General features: G+C 46.1%; 1 protein-coding gene across 1 annotated transcript in view; it reads left to right on the top strand.

The window, feature by feature from the left end:
* The first annotated feature begins 2,849 nt into the window (after nucleotides 1-2,849).
* Nucleotides 2,850-16,901, top strand: part of LOC143741674 (peroxisomal succinyl-coenzyme A thioesterase-like) — a 58,319-nt gene continuing 44,267 nt past the window's right edge. Inside the window, exons 1-2 of the mRNA XM_077233978.1 lie at nucleotides 2,850-3,113; nucleotides 3,852-4,054. Of these exons, the coding sequence (XP_077090093.1) occupies nucleotides 3,010-3,113; nucleotides 3,852-4,054 (307 nt within the window). The 5' untranslated portion in view covers nucleotides 2,850-3,009. The remainder of the gene's footprint in view (nucleotides 3,114-3,851; nucleotides 4,055-16,901) is intronic.

Raw genomic sequence — 16,901 nt, 5'->3', positions numbered from 1 at the left:
CCTCGGCTCATCGGCTGCCGGTGGGCTCCATGCAACCTTGCCATCATTGTCTCCAGTCATCCTCATGGCGGCCCTCATCAGCATTCCTCCATTGCTCCTCCCTCCATCAATGCCGCCATGGGGCACTCCCCTGGCTGTGGCCTGGATGAAGAACAATCATCCCCTGCTCAAGGTCATCCCTTAGCTCACTCCACCATCATCACCATCCTGGACTCCTCCCGGTCGTCCGTCCAGCTCCAGAGCCTCCTGCTGCCTGTCAGTGCAATCCCTTCGCCAGGCACCTTGAGCATCCCTTCACCATCCCCTTATCCTCTTCACCGACTCTTCTCCACAGCGCAAGGTCGCGCCTACCTGGAGGGGGCATTCTGTCACAATCACGTTAGTTTGGATTCGCTATGTTTCGTCATCATCTGCCTTCGTCACTCATTTGTTGTCACGATTTGATTTGTTCCCGTTCAGTGTCCGGTGTCGTCAGTTTTGGATGTGTTTTATATGTTTTGTGGAATACCCTGTTGGATTGATTAGATGTTAACTGATTGCCTTCATCTTCTTCTTCGTGCTCGTTACTACAATGACCACCGTGACAATAATATCTGTCATTTTATTTTATTTCCCTTAAATTGTCAAATTTACAAATAACTGCAAATCAATGTTTGTAATGAAATATATATGTAATGTGTGAGCAGGGATGAGTCAGAGAGCGAGATGCAGCAAACATTTATTCAAACAAACATAATAAAAGTAAATCCAGGCAAAATTGATAAATCTACACACAGGCAAGGAAGGCAAACAAAACTGACAACAAGCACACACGTAACATCCATAGGACAACACCAGACAAGGACCATGAGAAACACTGGGGTATACATACACAAGGGGTGACTGGCAAACAACACACACCTGGGAACAATCATTAACTAATTAACAAGAAAAATTACAAAGAACTACAAAACATGCCGCAAAACAGGAAATAACATAAAAGTTCACACAGACAGGTATCATGACAATATACTAAATCCATAAAAACCAAAGAAAACTGAAACAGAATGTCTACGTTCTAATTGTGATGTATTTTAAAATATTTCATTTCAGGGATGTGCAAATAAAAGAAGTTTAATCATGTCACATCTGCACTGTCCTGTCTAAGGCCTCTTGACCAGGTAGATAGTAACTAAGTAACTAAATTACATTTTACAAGAACCAGCTATAAATTAATTTGTATATAAATATAATAGATTTTAATATTGCTTTGTTGTTCTAGTGACTATCTTTAATCAAATTGTCATGTTAGTCATATCATGTCTGCTGAGGGGTTAGACACTTCCATTATTTAAAAAATCCATTGTCCACAAAGTTGCAAGTGCATTTCTTGTTGTTTACTAGGTTTGATTACTGAGAAAACAAACTGTTAGAAAAGGTAATGCAAACTTAATGAAAGCAAACCAAAGTTGGCTGACAAACAAACAGAGGGCAATGTCTATAAGACCATGTACTCCCAAGCAAGCCACACCCAGGCCTTTAAACTTCTGTCCTCACACCGAGTATCTCCCCTACATATTACTATTCATGCCAATCACCCTTTAGAAAGGTGGCAGCTGATATTACTGAACATCCTGTCACACCATCAGGAAATAAATATGTCCTTGTTCTCCAAAACTATTTCACTAAGTAGGAAAAAGTGTACCCTATGAAAGATCAGAGAGCTGTAACGGAACAGTATGTCACAGAGCATGGTGTTCCTGAATGCCATCATACAGATCAAGGCTGCAAGTTTTAGACAGGTCTAAACAAGGAGTTGTGTTCCAAGTTGGGTGCCACCAGAATTAGGACTCCTTATCATCCTGACGGAAATGGTTTAATCGAAAGATTCAGTCGCAAAATTCCCTTTTACATTGTGTTTGAAACTGTGTGAAAATTGTGTGTTGTGGAGGTGTGTACACAACAACCCTATAATGGTAAAAATCCACCCACTCCTTTTTTTATATTCCCCATGGCTCATAAACTGTCTCAAAATGAGTAATTTGCTATTTGTATACACTGTGACGTAACAATGTAACAGTCCTGTTAGCTTTGATCAGCAAAAAGCTCAATATGACAAAAAGACCTAATAGCACCTCATACAATGAGGGAGACTTGGTTTGGTTGAATGATCCTGCTCCTTCCCAATGTAAACTGGCCCCACGCTGGAAATAACCCTACATTGTAACACGAACTGTTCAGCCTACTGATGGTCCAAAAAGGGCAGAGTCCAACAAAAAACTGGACTGTATGTCATTAAGTCAATATCTTAGGCTTGTTTTAACCAAGTTTTTGTTGTTGTTGTTGTTCCACGTCATCTCATTAATCCTGCTGAGCAAATTAAAAGTCACCATGTAGTGGAAGTTATGGCCTACTTGACTTTGTATTGTGACATATTTCTGAGTGAAACCACTTTTCTAATGTGAAAAACTATAGAGCGGGACTGGAGTCGGGAGGAATTTGCTGTGTTTGCGGAGTGGTTGCTGGTGAACTGCAAGTCTTTGTTTGACGAGCTGTACAGTATTTTCACAATTTAATATTTTCAAATGCATTCAGTCTAATTAGAACATTGCGCCATTGTCCATCTGTTTCTGTTGATTAGTCTGCAATTTAGTCTCCTCTGTTTCGTTGCAAGGTTATTTTCCTATGTCTACTCATGCTAGCCAGTCACTCTAATCCAGTGGTTTTCAATCCTGTTCTTTTGGACCCACTTGGGGACCTGAGCCAGGAGAGGAGTGGTGAATAAGAAGGTCAGTACAGCATGATTAATACCAGTTTCCCAGTAATTGGCTTAGAGCAACAGGATAAAAGCCACAGTAACTGGGGAAGGTGAGAGAAAACTTGGTGAACTCGTGTCTGTGTGCGTCTCTGTGGAGAACAAAGCCAAAGGAACTGTTAAATTGAAGGGTCAGTGTTTGTTTTATTGAGAGAACTGTTGGAAAAAAGTACACCTCTGTCTTCTCCTTGGCCTGAAGAACTGTCACAACAATTATGAGGAATTTCACTACAGCATTTTTTAATTCTAAACTTCTGTATATGGGATGTGTGACAGCATTAAAACAATTAAGCTGTGTGAGCAACCTGATATCTTTAAGGTAAGTAATTTGATTAGTATAAATTCTCACTGTTAAACACATTTCATATTAGAGTTAAACCCACTAAATACTATTATACAACTTTAACTCATAACATTTTTTAAAGGGTTTTTACCTACGGTAAAGGCCATGGCTACCATTTAACATCTAATTTTTTGCACATGTAATCGTATATGACAGTTTCTAAATGGACACTCTAACACAATGATCAGAGTCTGATGTCTAAAACATCTATGATCAGAGTATATGGCACCATTTACATTCAATTGATCCAATGGCATTCACATTGTTTTGTGATCAGATTACTCCCAAAACACATTTGTAGGAGGCATGTGATCAAATTGCCGTTAATAAATTGAACCATAATCATGCAGAAGATAAATTAAAGTAGAGATGTGGGAAACATATTCTTATCAATTTTTTTATATTTTTGTATAATTATCTTTTGATCTTCAGCAAACATGTAATACTGCTTAACCCAGTTGGAAACAAAATAAGGTTGTATTTATTAGATATTGTCAGTCTGACACCTAAACCTGAGATAAAGAATTCAAATCCTTTTGGAATAGTATTCTCCTGCTATCATCCATATTCTTTATAAACACAAGCTAAATTAAGGAAAACCAGAAGTAACTTTCAGAATGGTGGTATTTTCAGATGTTTCTTTGCGTAGAAGTGAAAAAAGGCAAGTTTATATTAACCATGACTGTTTCAATCTCTCCTGTTATCTCTGTATAGGACTGTAAGCACTCAGAAGAGGACATGTCCACTATTATCTGTCCATCCCAGTCGAGGGCTGGTGGATGAGAAGTTTCGGATTGTTGTAACAAATTTACCACCAAGTCAAAAGGTGACACTACACTCTCTACTTCAAACAGAGGATAAGGACTTCTGGGAGGCATTTGGACACTACATTAGTGATGAACACGGAACAGTGACAGGTGTGTGGTAGTCTTAATGCATGACTTACAAAAGTTACAATGGTAACCACAGTTTCACTGGAATACTATGGTCACTTATGACAGCTATTGTTACTGTTAGAATGAAAAGGTGCAGATGACACACAGCTCAAATCTCTATTACTTTAAGTTACTGAAACCACTCATGAGACGTGTACAGAGCAGACCATCTCTCACACTGGCTGTTTCAACAATTTCGTGGAGACCAGTCCTGCCAGGCGACCTTGAAATAACAAACTCGAAAAGATGGTGGGACACAAAATGCATCCTTGTGAGAATTGAGATGTGATGCTATCTTGTTGCTCAACTGACCTTCCCAGCGTATAATAAGTAGCGACTAATGCACAATTAATACAACATAACACTAAGAAATGTCACAACCTATTAAAAACTTCTTTAATATTATAATAGACATTATTTTAATAAAATTGTATATCTTTTTATTTTACCGCGTGTATATATGAAAATGAGTATTCTGTGTTACCTATGCGTTGTATGTCAAGATTCTTTTTATAATAAAAATACTGCAGGCTTTCTTCAGGTTACACTTTAAGCTAAACAAATGGAAAAATGTTTACTTTCACAAGCTGTCATGTATTTGCAAGCTCGCAACATGAATCTCTTAAGTGAGGATAAGAAGTTTAAAGCTTCCCTTCGACGACTGCCTGCAGCGTCCTCTGGGCTCTCTTTCACCATCTCGTGTTTGAGATCCACCTAAGGGAAGGGCATCCGTACCTGACCTTTGCAGAAGCTTCCAATTTCACCAAGTCTGGCTAGACAGACAGAAGTGCGCAGCCAATGCCAGGTAAGGCCCCGGCCCCTTACCTGAGGGCAGTGTTGGGGAGTAACGGAATACATGTACCGGCGTTACGTATTCAGAATACAAATTATGAGTAACTGTATTCCGTTACAGTTACAATTTGAATAGTTGGTATTTAGAATACAGTTACATTGTTGAAATCAATGGATTACATGACGATACTTTTCTGTTTCATGAGTTTATTCACTCTCTAAATAAATTAAGGCAACTCCATGTTTTTCACAGAAGCCCAATATGAAAACGAAAAAAAAAGCGGTTTGCGTGATTAGTCACAATGGAGTCGGAAGAGGAGAACGTCTCAGGTTACGACTGTAACCTATGTTCCCTGAGAACAGGGAACGAGACAATACGTCAACGACATTATGGGGAACGCCTCAGGCGTGACAGGTGTCTGAAATCACTATCAAATCACGTCAATCATATTGACCGGCGACAGCCCGTGAATCATTAGCGTGAATGATTAACGTGCGACCTGGAAGTATAAAGGGGCGCCTTGCAAACATGACAAATCACCTTATCGTCTGAAGGGAATGTACGGTAGGCAAGCCCCGAGGCATGGCAGGGAGACGTATTGTCTCGTTCCCTGTTCTCAGGGAACATAGGTTACAGTCGTAACCTGAGACGTTCCCTTTCGAAGGGAACTCAACAGTACGTCAACGACGTTATGGGGAACGATATACCAACGCCGCCATGCTAAGGGGAGTGCATGCCAAGTGGCAGTGACAACTGTCAGAACCAGCAACTTCAAATGAAACGCTAGAACCACTCACCCTCAGGTCACACTGGGCTGTCAGTGACAGCATTCCCTACGGTCATAGCCCAAGCTACAGCGTCACAGAAAAACCTTCATAAACATGGTTAAATGAAAGGTCTACCTGGGCCGGCTCCGGGCCTGGAACCTCAGCTTCCAATTAGAAGGGGTCCCTTCTAGGGAATGTGACTAGGGAACCCAAGGGAACCCCAGCCAGTCACTATTCAGGGGAACGTACTCACCCCGAAATGCCACCAGGACGGCCTGACCTGGCGCCAGTACATAGACACTTAGTCTGGCCAAATCCTGTCTGTCTGAAGACAGAGCCTCTGGACAAATGCCTTAAGTAAGGCATCCAACCCGAGGGACTGCGAAGCTGGCAGAGAACCACTCGGCCCGGATCTCAGAGACGGGATATCCCGGAGAGTATGACTCAGCATAGTGCTTTTCAACCCTTGCTAGCGAGGGGAGTTCTCTACTCGATCCATGGATCAACCCAGTGTCTGTGTTTCAAAACACTGAGGAGGCCTGTGAAGGCCTAAGGGCTGATCTAACTGGGAGGCCTCACGAGAGGCCTACGACCGTCTGACCAGACTCAGGAAGCCGCATGCTCATAGAGACCCTCGGTGAGGGGAGCACAAGGTCTGCCTGGTAGGCAAACCAGGCTGTAGGCAGAAAAGGTTCCGGGGGGGAACCAATAGCAGAGAATGAACACTTTAGCGAGCCAGGGCGCAAGCTCGCCTTCAGCAGCTGCCTATTAAGGCTAGCTGAAACTGATAGCAAGTGACCACTAGCTTCATAAACCCAGCACCACTAGGGAACGTTACAGGGAGGCCCGGAGAGGCCTACTACCTGATAGCCAACGTAAGTGGGAATTACCCTCAGGGAGGCCCGTGAGGCCTACTACCTGATAACCACAGTATGTGGGGTGCTCACCTTCAGGGAGGCCCAGAGAGGCCTACTACCTGATAACCACAGTATGTGAGATGCTCACCTTCAGAGAGGCCAAGAGAGGCCTACTACCTGATAACCACAGTACGTGGGAACTCACCTTCAGGGAGGCCCGGTGAGGCCTGCTACCTTACAACCACAGTATGTGGGGAGCTCACCTTCAGGGAGGCCTGGTGAGGCCTACTACCTGGTAACCACTATCTGTGGGAACTCACCTTCAGGGAGGCCTGGTGAGGCCTACTACCTGACCGTTCTCATTCAAGGAGGCCTGGAGGAGCCTACTACCTGATAATCACAGCATGTGGGAACTCACCTTCAGGGAGGCCTGGTGAGGCCTACTACCTGACAGGCACAATATTTGGGAGCTCACATTCAGGGAGGCCCAGAGAGGCCTACTACCTGATAACCACAGTATGTGAGATGCTCACCTTCAGAGAGGCCAAGAGAGGCCTACTATCTGATACCCACAGTACGTGGGAACTCACCTTAAGGGAGGCCCGGTGAGGCCTGTTACCTTACAACCACAGTATGTGGGGAGCTCATCTTCAGGGAGGCCTGGTGAGGCCTACTACCTGGTCACCACTATCTGTGGGAACTCACCTTCAGGGAGGCCTGGTGAGGCCTACTACCTGACCGTTCTCATTCAAGGAGGCCTGGAGGAGCCTACTACCTGATAATCACAGTATGTGGGAACTCACCTTCAGGGAGGCCTGGTGAGGCCTACTACCTGACAGCCAAAAATATTTGGGAGCCCACATCCAGGGAGGCCCAGAGCGGCCTACTACCTGACAGCCACAATATTTGGGAGCTCACATTCAGGGAGGCCCAGAGAGGCCTACTACCTGATAGCCAACGTAAGTGGGAATTCGCCTTCAGGGCGGCCGGGTGAGGCCTACTACCTGATAACCATCTTAAGTGGGAATTCACCTTCAGGGAGGCCTGAGTGGCCTACTACCTGATAACCACGGGTAGCTTTGAGCCTTGAGTCCGGGTGAAAGTATAAGGTGGCCTGCTAAGGCCAGCCAGCTGGGGACTCGCCTATCAGGGAGGCCTGGTCGGGCCTACTAGCTAATAGCAAGTCATATTCTGCCATAAAGTACACAGTTGGAAACCATACTACACAGCATAATTTACTAATGGGCTTCCAGTAGCGCTATAAGGTATGTCCCACAATGTTGGGACTCACCTCCGAGGAGGCCTGTTTAAGGCCTACTACCCATCAGTGAGTCAACTGCCCGAACCACCAAGGCCAACCACGTAAAGTGAGCTGGCCTACAGTGCCCTCTGGGGGGCTGTCCAATCAAGGAGGCCTGCTGAGGCCTACTACCTAATGGCGCAGCCTTCGTTGGCAGAAAAACTGTTTACACAGCGCCTACAGCATCCTGGTGCCTAATCACATTGCCCATGGCAGTGTACTCCGCAAGAAAGCTAGCACCCTTAAAACAAGGGGAGTACAGCATACGCCACTCTGCCTCAACGGAGGCCCCAATTAGTTAGGGGCCTACCATCTATGCATGGGCGTCAGCTCAGGGCAATGCTCTGGCTTCAGGGGAGCGTACTTCGACCAAAGAAGAAGTGAAGCTTACTTCATACTCGACCCGAGCCATAGTGGTGCGAGGTAGGATAAAACAGAACTGGGAGTGAAGTGCTCAGACCTACCCTGTATCACAGGGGAATACTCACACCTCACCCTGAGGTTACCAGGGTGCGGGCCTGCCAGCGGCTCTAGGGGTGACAGAAATGTATCTGTGCCCAACCTAGGGGAGTGGGGCTTGAATGAAAGCCAACCACCTACGACCTAGCGCTCGAGCAGTAGCTCAGCGAGGTGAGTGAAGCCTAAACTGGCGGCCTAAATCCGTAGGCCAGTTCTGCATGGCAGGGACGGGCAGGAAACCCAGTCTTCTTCGTGAAGCGAAAGACGGCCTAACCCTGCTCAATAAAGACATATATACCACGGAGGCCTGTTTGAGACCTACCATGTCCTTACAAACCATCCTCTGCACCACGCTGCATTACTCTAGTCACCCCAGAATGCAGAGAAGGGGGCGGGCCTTGGCCTAACGACTCCCACGGGAGGAGGCTGTTTATACAGGGATGCTAGAAACCAACATTCACACAGTGAAGGGTCAGAGGAAGAAATGCTAAAATTTTTAGCAGAGCGCCTCTATTATCCCTGGCACAGCCTAGGCCAGCTACAGAGGCGGCCCTGGTGAGGGCCAGCCTGCAAGCATAGATCTATCTGAGGGCTCGGAGGAGCCACAGCCTTACTAAAGAATATAGTCTGTATTATTCCATACAAAGGGCTGCAGAATCGCTCAGCCTAATGAAAACCCAAACAGAGCTCAAGGGGCGACATACTCAGGAAGAAGTCAAACGGACCCGTGGGCCGGACATAAGATCTATCTGAAGCTCTAGCGTCAGTCAACACTCTAAGTAAAACAATTTAAAGAGAGAGACCAACCACTCTACCCTGAGGTGGCTAGCAGCCCGAAGGCTAACACAGTTACCGTTCTGGCCACCTAACGGGGAACTTCAGGGCCCTGATAATCCAATAAAGTTCTCTTACCTTATTACCTTGACATGACCCCATGACTCTATACAGGGAACGAGGTCTGTAAAGAGAAATATGTTATTTTTAATCACAAAAAATACTCTTTGAAAAGACCAGCAGCTCACCTGCGGCGTGCAAAGTGAAGACTCGCCAGATAGTTCTTTACAAACCTGGGATCCGCCACTTTACATGCCTGAAAGGGGCGTTTCCACTAACCAAGCCTAGGTGGGCCATCAGAACATAGTTCTCATCATAGGCCCATCCCCAGGCCTGATGTTATGAACGCCTGGGGGTCAGAAGAGAGAGGGCAGATTTCGTGACCCTCCGGGGAGGTTATCCATTACCGACGCTGTGTGCGTTTGCGCTGGATAACCTCCCTCAAATCTCTTCTGTTGCGGGAGTCAAGCCTTCTCTGCGACCTGCTCCTCAAGGGAGGGGGCGCACGAGAGGCGACACTGGCTCGCTGACCCTGCCTACGGTCCTCAGACCGTGAAGGGCCAGGCCCTCCCGCTTGCCGGGGTACGGACGCGGATCTCAGCGGTATACAAGTTTTAAACGCTGCTGAGCGCGTCTTCGCCTCCCTGAACTTCCCCACCACCGCCTCTACGGAGGTGCCGAAGAGTTCGGAAGGCGAAACCGGCGAATCGAGGAGAAAGGCTTTTTCTTTCTCCCCGATGTCGGCTAGATTTAACCACAGATGCCTCTCCGTGGCCACCATCGCCGCCATCGACCGTCCGATCGCGGCAGCGGTTTGCTTGGTGGCCCGGAGAGCCAGATCTGTGGTGCGGCGCAGCTCAGCCACCGCCTCAGGGGACATCCCTGCCCCCTGGTCGAGATCCCCCAGCAGGTCGGCCTGGTACGCCTGTAATACTGCCATGGTGTGCAGTGCAGCACCGGCCTGACCTGCTGCCGTGTATGCTCTGCCATTCAAACGAGCCGTTGTTTTCAGCGGTTTGGATGGCAGGGTTGGAGCTTTCAATGTCGCTGCCCGCCCAGACACGAGATAGTTCGCGAACGTCTCGTCAATGGGCGGTATTGACACGTACCCATGCTCTCTGATCCCCTCGACATCAGCGAAACTGGCCCGCTGATGTCGGTGAATACGGGCAGAGTATGGGCTCTTCCATGCCCTCTCGATCTCCGTGTGAAGATCAGGAAGGAATGGAAGGCTCACCTGAGCTGGTGGTGTATGGCCGGGGAGAAACCGATCGTCGAGCCTACCGCGAGCGATCTCTCCTCTAGCGCGCTGCCAAGGCAGCTGCAGCCTATTGACAGCGCGCTCCATCACATCCACCAGCTCTGCATACACGGGGCAGGATGGCTGAGGATGTTCAGGATCTACCTGATCATAAACCTCCTCAGCCATCTCCTGCGCGTCCTGAAGAGCATCAACTGCAGGTACAGTCGGTGAGTAATCTTCCCCATCGACCTGCAGTTCGCCCTCGTCAGCCATCGAATCATCTGAGAGGTTAACAACCCTCTCGAGGCGATCGACGAGCTCCATCTGGGAGCCCCATGATGTAAGTCGCCGCTCGGCCTCGGCACGAGCGGGACCCGCGCCGTGAGGTCCAGACGCTGAACCCCCTTCACTCGAGAAGAGGGCCAGATGAGAGCGGAGCGTTTTAAGAGAAAAACGCTCGCAGTTAGCACAGAGGGCTCCCTCGAGAACCTCCCGTGCGTGCTCTTCACCCAAGCAAAAAACGCACAGCTCGTGTGTGTCGGCCGGTGTCAGAAACCTCGGACACGGGTCGGCACACTTACGAAAACAATCTGCCTTAGCTGTGCGTTTCATCTTTCTCTTACCTTCGTATACTTGAATAGCGTTTCAAACAAACAGTCCCTGAAGACGATGAGATGGTTTGTCATGTTTGCAAGGCGCCCCTTTATACTTCCAGGTCGCACGTTAATCATTCACGCTAATGATTCACGGGCTGTCGCCGGTCAATATGATTGACGTGATTTGATAGTGATTTCAGACACCTGTCACGCCTGAGGCGTTCCCCATAACGTCGTTGACGTATTGTTGAGTTCCCTTCGAAAGGGAACTGGGAGCTAGATATGGAGCCGGAACAACAGACCCAGGGCAAGAATGCGTTTCTAATTTGGAAATTCAAACAGCATTTCACATTAAAGAAAGAGAAAGGAGAACAAATATAACTGTTTATAAGTTATTAGTTTTTAATAGTTATTAAATATACGTTTTTTTTTTATTAGCCAAGGGTAGTCGTCTGCTGTAGTTTTACTGGTCACCTTGCTGTTTTATAGTTGTATCAGGTAGGCTACTAGCTACAGGGCTGTAACGATATGCGATATGGAACCGAAATCGCGACACTCAGATCCATGAACCTGTGTCTGGTGTGAGAAGGCAGAATCGCGACACACTCCTTCCAACTCCCAGAGTTATCCTTCCCGTCCAGATCCAATGCTAACACATCTTTAAATTACTATTAGTATTGTTTGAAGTTAACATTAGGCTATAAAATACGTAGACCTACACCACAAAACTAGTTGCGGAATAATTATTTAAAATTTAGCAATTGCGTTGGACGTGACATTTGCAGTCAAAACTTGAAATATAAATTCTCAGAAAATGGATTTAATACGAATATATCGAAACTTCTGTTTGTATATCCATACACCCTTAGTAAAGGAGTCCACACATTAGAAAAAATCTGTCTACACATGCGTTTTATATTTAATATGAGGGAAATAAACATGCGTGACACAAAAAATATTTAACTTTTAGGCCAAATATTTTTTAGTAGGCTACTTCTGTGAATTAGGCTACTGCGCAAAGCAAAAGTAATACCGACCGGATGAAGAAGGGTTGGCTCTCCACAGAACATAAAATAATCATTTTATTTTATTTTATTTTTCTTGTTAGCATTTATGAGGAAAAAACAATGTTACGGACGTGACCACTCTGAAAGTGGCACTAAGAGACTGCTTTAAAACTTTCACAGAGACATCAAACAGATGCACAAAGCCTTTCTTTAAAGTGAATTTCGATTTGTATTAATTGTATGTTAATTTTAATCAATGTTTCATCAACCAATTGCCTGGAATAAATAAATAAGTTGTAAATATAGCAGACAATAGATATCACGGCACGGAGGCGCCGGTGCGTGAACTGGGGCTAGTCTCATCGATGAACCGAAACTTAGCGTATAAGGTAGGCTATAGCCTACTTGCCTCACAGACATGTCTACTTTTAAACAGAACAATTCAAAACGAAAGAAAACAGACTGCTCTCTGTTTATGTAATCCGTATGAAATGTGCATTTCTCTCCGGCGTGTTCACTAGGCTGCTGCGAAGATCGCGAGTCAGCATCGTCAACTTCATCTTTGCAGCCGACACTAACATATTCAGTCATTAGGCTACTTTTGCCGGTTCTTTGTGACAGCTTTTAGGTGCTTTATTGGCAGCGCCACCTTTACATGTTACATGAACGCGTCACCACCTCATCACCGCATCGGTGACCGCAACATACATAGTCTTTGTTCTTCTATAGCAAATTATAATATATTGCACTTTCAGGGAGACATGGGCCTAACACATTCAGCCAGTTGGAACAGAAAAACACACCAGAATAGGTCTGTTTAGCAAGCAGGATTTGATGGCCGCATTCCTACACTTATAAAATGCAATTCAATGTGGAAGTAATCCAAGTATTCAGAATACGTTACTCAGATTGAGTAACGTAACGGAATACGTTACAAATTACATTTTTGGGCATGTATTCTGTATTCTGTAACGAAATACGTTTTGAAAGTATCCTTCCCAACACTGCCTGGGGGGAATATAACACCTGCAAGCACTGCTGTTCTCCAGTTGACAATCGCTTCTCGCGATCTCACCAGCAGCCATATCACCCTGTAGCCCAAGACTGGTTGCCCACTGAAGCTAAAGCCTAGTTCACACTACATGATTTTAAAACGTCGGGCTGAACTGTGCGTTCACACTACATGACTTGCTTTCTGAGAAATCAGGAGAGTTCAAGTTGTTGAGCTGTTCACACCACACGACACAGCGTGATTGATCCGCAACAGGAGGTAACGCACTACACGAGTTGACAACAACTCTGTCACCCAATGATTCTATCTAGTCTACAAATCTATCTGTCTAATGTCTATCTTGACGCGAAACAACACGCGCGCCAATACACAGCGAAGAACAACACAACACGCGAATATGGACGTCAGACAGAAACCAGTGCTGCAAACTGTTTGCGCGATCATTTGCTCTGAGAAAAAAACGCAAAAAAATTAAAAATAAGAGAGTATGGGCGAAAGAGTGGATCTGCAAACGGGAAGAGCAGGTCTGTGCTACAGAGAGAGTTGGAGGTGAGTACAGTATGTTTATATCGGACATGTAGCTGCATGTTTATGTTTAGCTGACAGCAAAAATCACGTATTTACCCGGTGACCTCAACTCATGCCTTGCTGTGATTGGCTGTTGCTCATGACATCAGTGAGATTGAGTCGTGCGACAGCTCTGGATATCTAGCATGCTAGATATTTTTGTAGGCTCGGCGACGCGTCTGCGAGGCGTCTGCGAGGGTCTTTGATGCGTTGTTGGCTCTTTCATACTAACAGATTGGCGAGCGTTCATCGCCCGCTAATCCTCCGCGATTTGCACGCGATAACACCCTGACCTGTCGGCGAGCTCAACGATTTGCAAATCGGGCTTAAATCAGGCTTAAAATCATGTAGTGTGAACTAGGCTTAAGCAGGGCTGAGCCTGGTTAGTACCTGGATGGGAGACCACCTGAGAAAACCAGGTTGCTGCTGGAAGAGGTGTTAGTGAGGCCAGCAGGGGGTTCTCACCCTGTAGTCTGTGTGGGTCTTAACACCCCATTATAGTGACGGGAACACTACACTGTCAAAGAGCACCGTCCTTTGGATGAGACGTTAAACCGAGGTTCTGGCTCTCATTGGTCATTAAAAATTGGTGTAACCCTGGCATCCTGGCCAAATTTGCCACTTGGCCTCTGTCCATCATAGCCTCCTAATCATCCCGATATACTGATTGACATCATCACTCTGTCTCCTCTCCAGTAATAAGCTGGTGTGTGGTGGGCCTTCTGGCGTAATATGGCTGCCGTCACATCATCCAGGTGGATGCTAAACATTGGTGGTGGTTGAAGAGATTCCCCCTTCCATGTAAAGCGCTTTGAGTACCCAGAAAAGCGCTATATAAATGTAAGATTTACACTGCTCAATTGCGTGTCTTCAGGAGGACATATCGCCAGATCAGCCTCCACCAGACGTGACTTTTTTATTCAGCCAGTTTAGCTGGGTTTGCATCCTGAGCCGCCCACAGATTTCTCTCAGTTTTTTCGCGGTATGTCGCTTTCCAAATCTGCCGCTTCTCCCGGGGACAGCCTATCACGGGCCTGCCCGGCCACGGGTGGTGAGCTGATAGCCGCAAAAGACCTTCACCTGTTTTACGTGGTTTTCTTGGGCATCAAGCACACAGAAGAGGCTTTGGAGAACCCAGAGAATTACACGGTGACGACGATACGATACCGGGGGCTTCCCAGGGCACAACGTCCCTCAACTGGGCTGAGCCCAATCCTGCATTCCCAGAAGATGACATCTTCACGGGAAACTACCCGTCCGGCAACGAGGACGACACGGGCCTTCTCGGGGTCTCAGAAGGCGAGGAGGCCATCCCTCCCTCTGGTGTTCCCCAGGCTAACGCCTAGGCCTGTCACGATAACAAATTTTGCTGGACGATAAATTGTCCAAGAAATTATTGCGATAAACGATAATATTGATGATTAACAATAATATTGTCGTACTGAGACCATTTTCATCTAAAATAATGATAATGACATAATAATGCAGGTACACCTTTTCAAAGATCAATAAACTTTTATTTCTAAAGACTATTTAACACTGAAAACGGAAAACATTTTAAAAATATCCGCAATAAATGAACAAAACAACCAAAAACAATAAAAGCAATGGACTCTCAGTCTCTGTTAACAAAAAATACACTTAAATAAATACAAAAAACAATAAATAAAATGGATGTAAACAAAATTGCACTTCAAAAAATATTAAACATTAGGCTTAGACATAAATAGTGATACATTCCATAACAGGCAAAACTGCCAGTTAGGATCTTTGTAAACAAACAAACAAACAAACAAACAAACAAAAAAGCCTCAACAGGCCATATGTAAAAAAACGTTTGAAAAATAATTTCGCAAGCATAAAGCTTTGTTCAAATAAAGCAAAAGTGAATTGCAGTCTATGTCCACCAAGCGAGTGAGTGAGGGAGAGAGAGTGCGAGAGGTGTGAGTGGGTGAGAGAGAGAGAGAGAGAGGGATGTGCGAGAGGTAGAGTGAATGCGCTATGGCGCTCTCCAATCAAATACAATTTTAAATAAGCTTAGTAAAAAAAACAATAATAATAAAAAAAACATTCGAAAATCAATGTGTGGCGGTCAGCGTTGATATTGTGGCGGGCCGCCACAAATAAATGAACGTATGGGAAACCCAGCCATGTGACTGACAAGCACCGCACACAAAAGACCATGCAACTGACAAGAGGGTTCACCAAGAGTTGTCATCCAGTCTCTTTGGTAGAGAGAGAAAGAGACGAGGAAAACAAACAAGCATGAAAATGTAAATTATCGTGGCTGGAAATATTATCGAGCTCATTTTTTGTATTGTGCGATTAATTGATTTATTGACTATTGTGACAGGCCTACGCCCCCGCGGCCTTACCCCAGTCAATCCTCTATCCTGGACGTGTGTGAGTGAGCAGCCGCTCGCCTCAACACTGAGTGGCCGGCTCCTCAGGGCGCCACCGACCAGGAAAGGGACATTTACGATGGGAAGCTGCTGGGACCCTCTCCTGGCCCGAGGAAAAATACTCTCTTCCCATCCTCTCAGCGTGCGCAAACCTCATGAGAAACAACTGGTGCGACCCGCTCAATTTAAAACACGGTCACGCGGGCCTCGAGGTAAATGTCCTCGGCTCTCGGCATGGCTGATCCCCCGCCATCGAGCCTTCTATCACTAGGCACCTTAACCCCAGCCTGCTCGTTCCCCCGAAGCCCAACAAGATGGACCGCTTTTCTGCCTCAGTGAAGGAGCACTCAGTGCTAATAAGTCCTCTGCCTTGGCTGTCAGGGCCCTTAATGTCTCTCCCTCCTCTCCACTTACCAGGCGGAGATTCTGGAGGATTTAGGGAAACTGTTGGACAAAGGAACCCCCTCACCAACCCTGTGGAAGGAGGTTCTAACTGTTAATGACCTTGTCCTCCGTAATGCCCGTCAGGCCGTCCAAACCTGCGAGCGCTCGATGGCGTTTTCTGTTGTGGGAGAGTGTGTGCTCTGGCTTAACCTGTTGGGTCTCCCTTACAGTGAAGGCTCTCTTTGGCCCCACTGTCGCATTAATGCAGCAACGATGCAACGACAAGGAGGAGGAAGATGCCTTCAAGTTATGCCCACCCAGGAAGGTGGCCCAGTCAGTCGTTCTCATTATCGTTCTGGCAGCTCATTATTCTGCTAATGTGACACGCCCACACGGAGAGCGCGCGCTATTCAAACGCAAATGATCTGAGGCAAGACATGCAAACGTGTCAACGCCCACATCAACACGATAAAACACGACAAGTTTAATTAGATGAATGTACTATGTCGTTTTGCGAGGCTGTGAGGAATAATCCTGAGATTATAAAGGCTTCTGCCACTGTGTTCCTCAACACAAAACACACGTAACACAACACACATATCAAAACA

Source organism: Siphateles boraxobius, unplaced genomic scaffold, assembly GCF_051911475.1.
Source record: "Siphateles boraxobius isolate OS27281-9 unplaced genomic scaffold, OSU_SipBor_1 19, whole genome shotgun sequence".
Lineage (NCBI taxonomy): Eukaryota > Metazoa > Chordata > Actinopteri > Cypriniformes > Leuciscidae > Siphateles > Siphateles boraxobius.
This window is presented reverse-complemented; position numbering and strand designations above follow the sequence as displayed.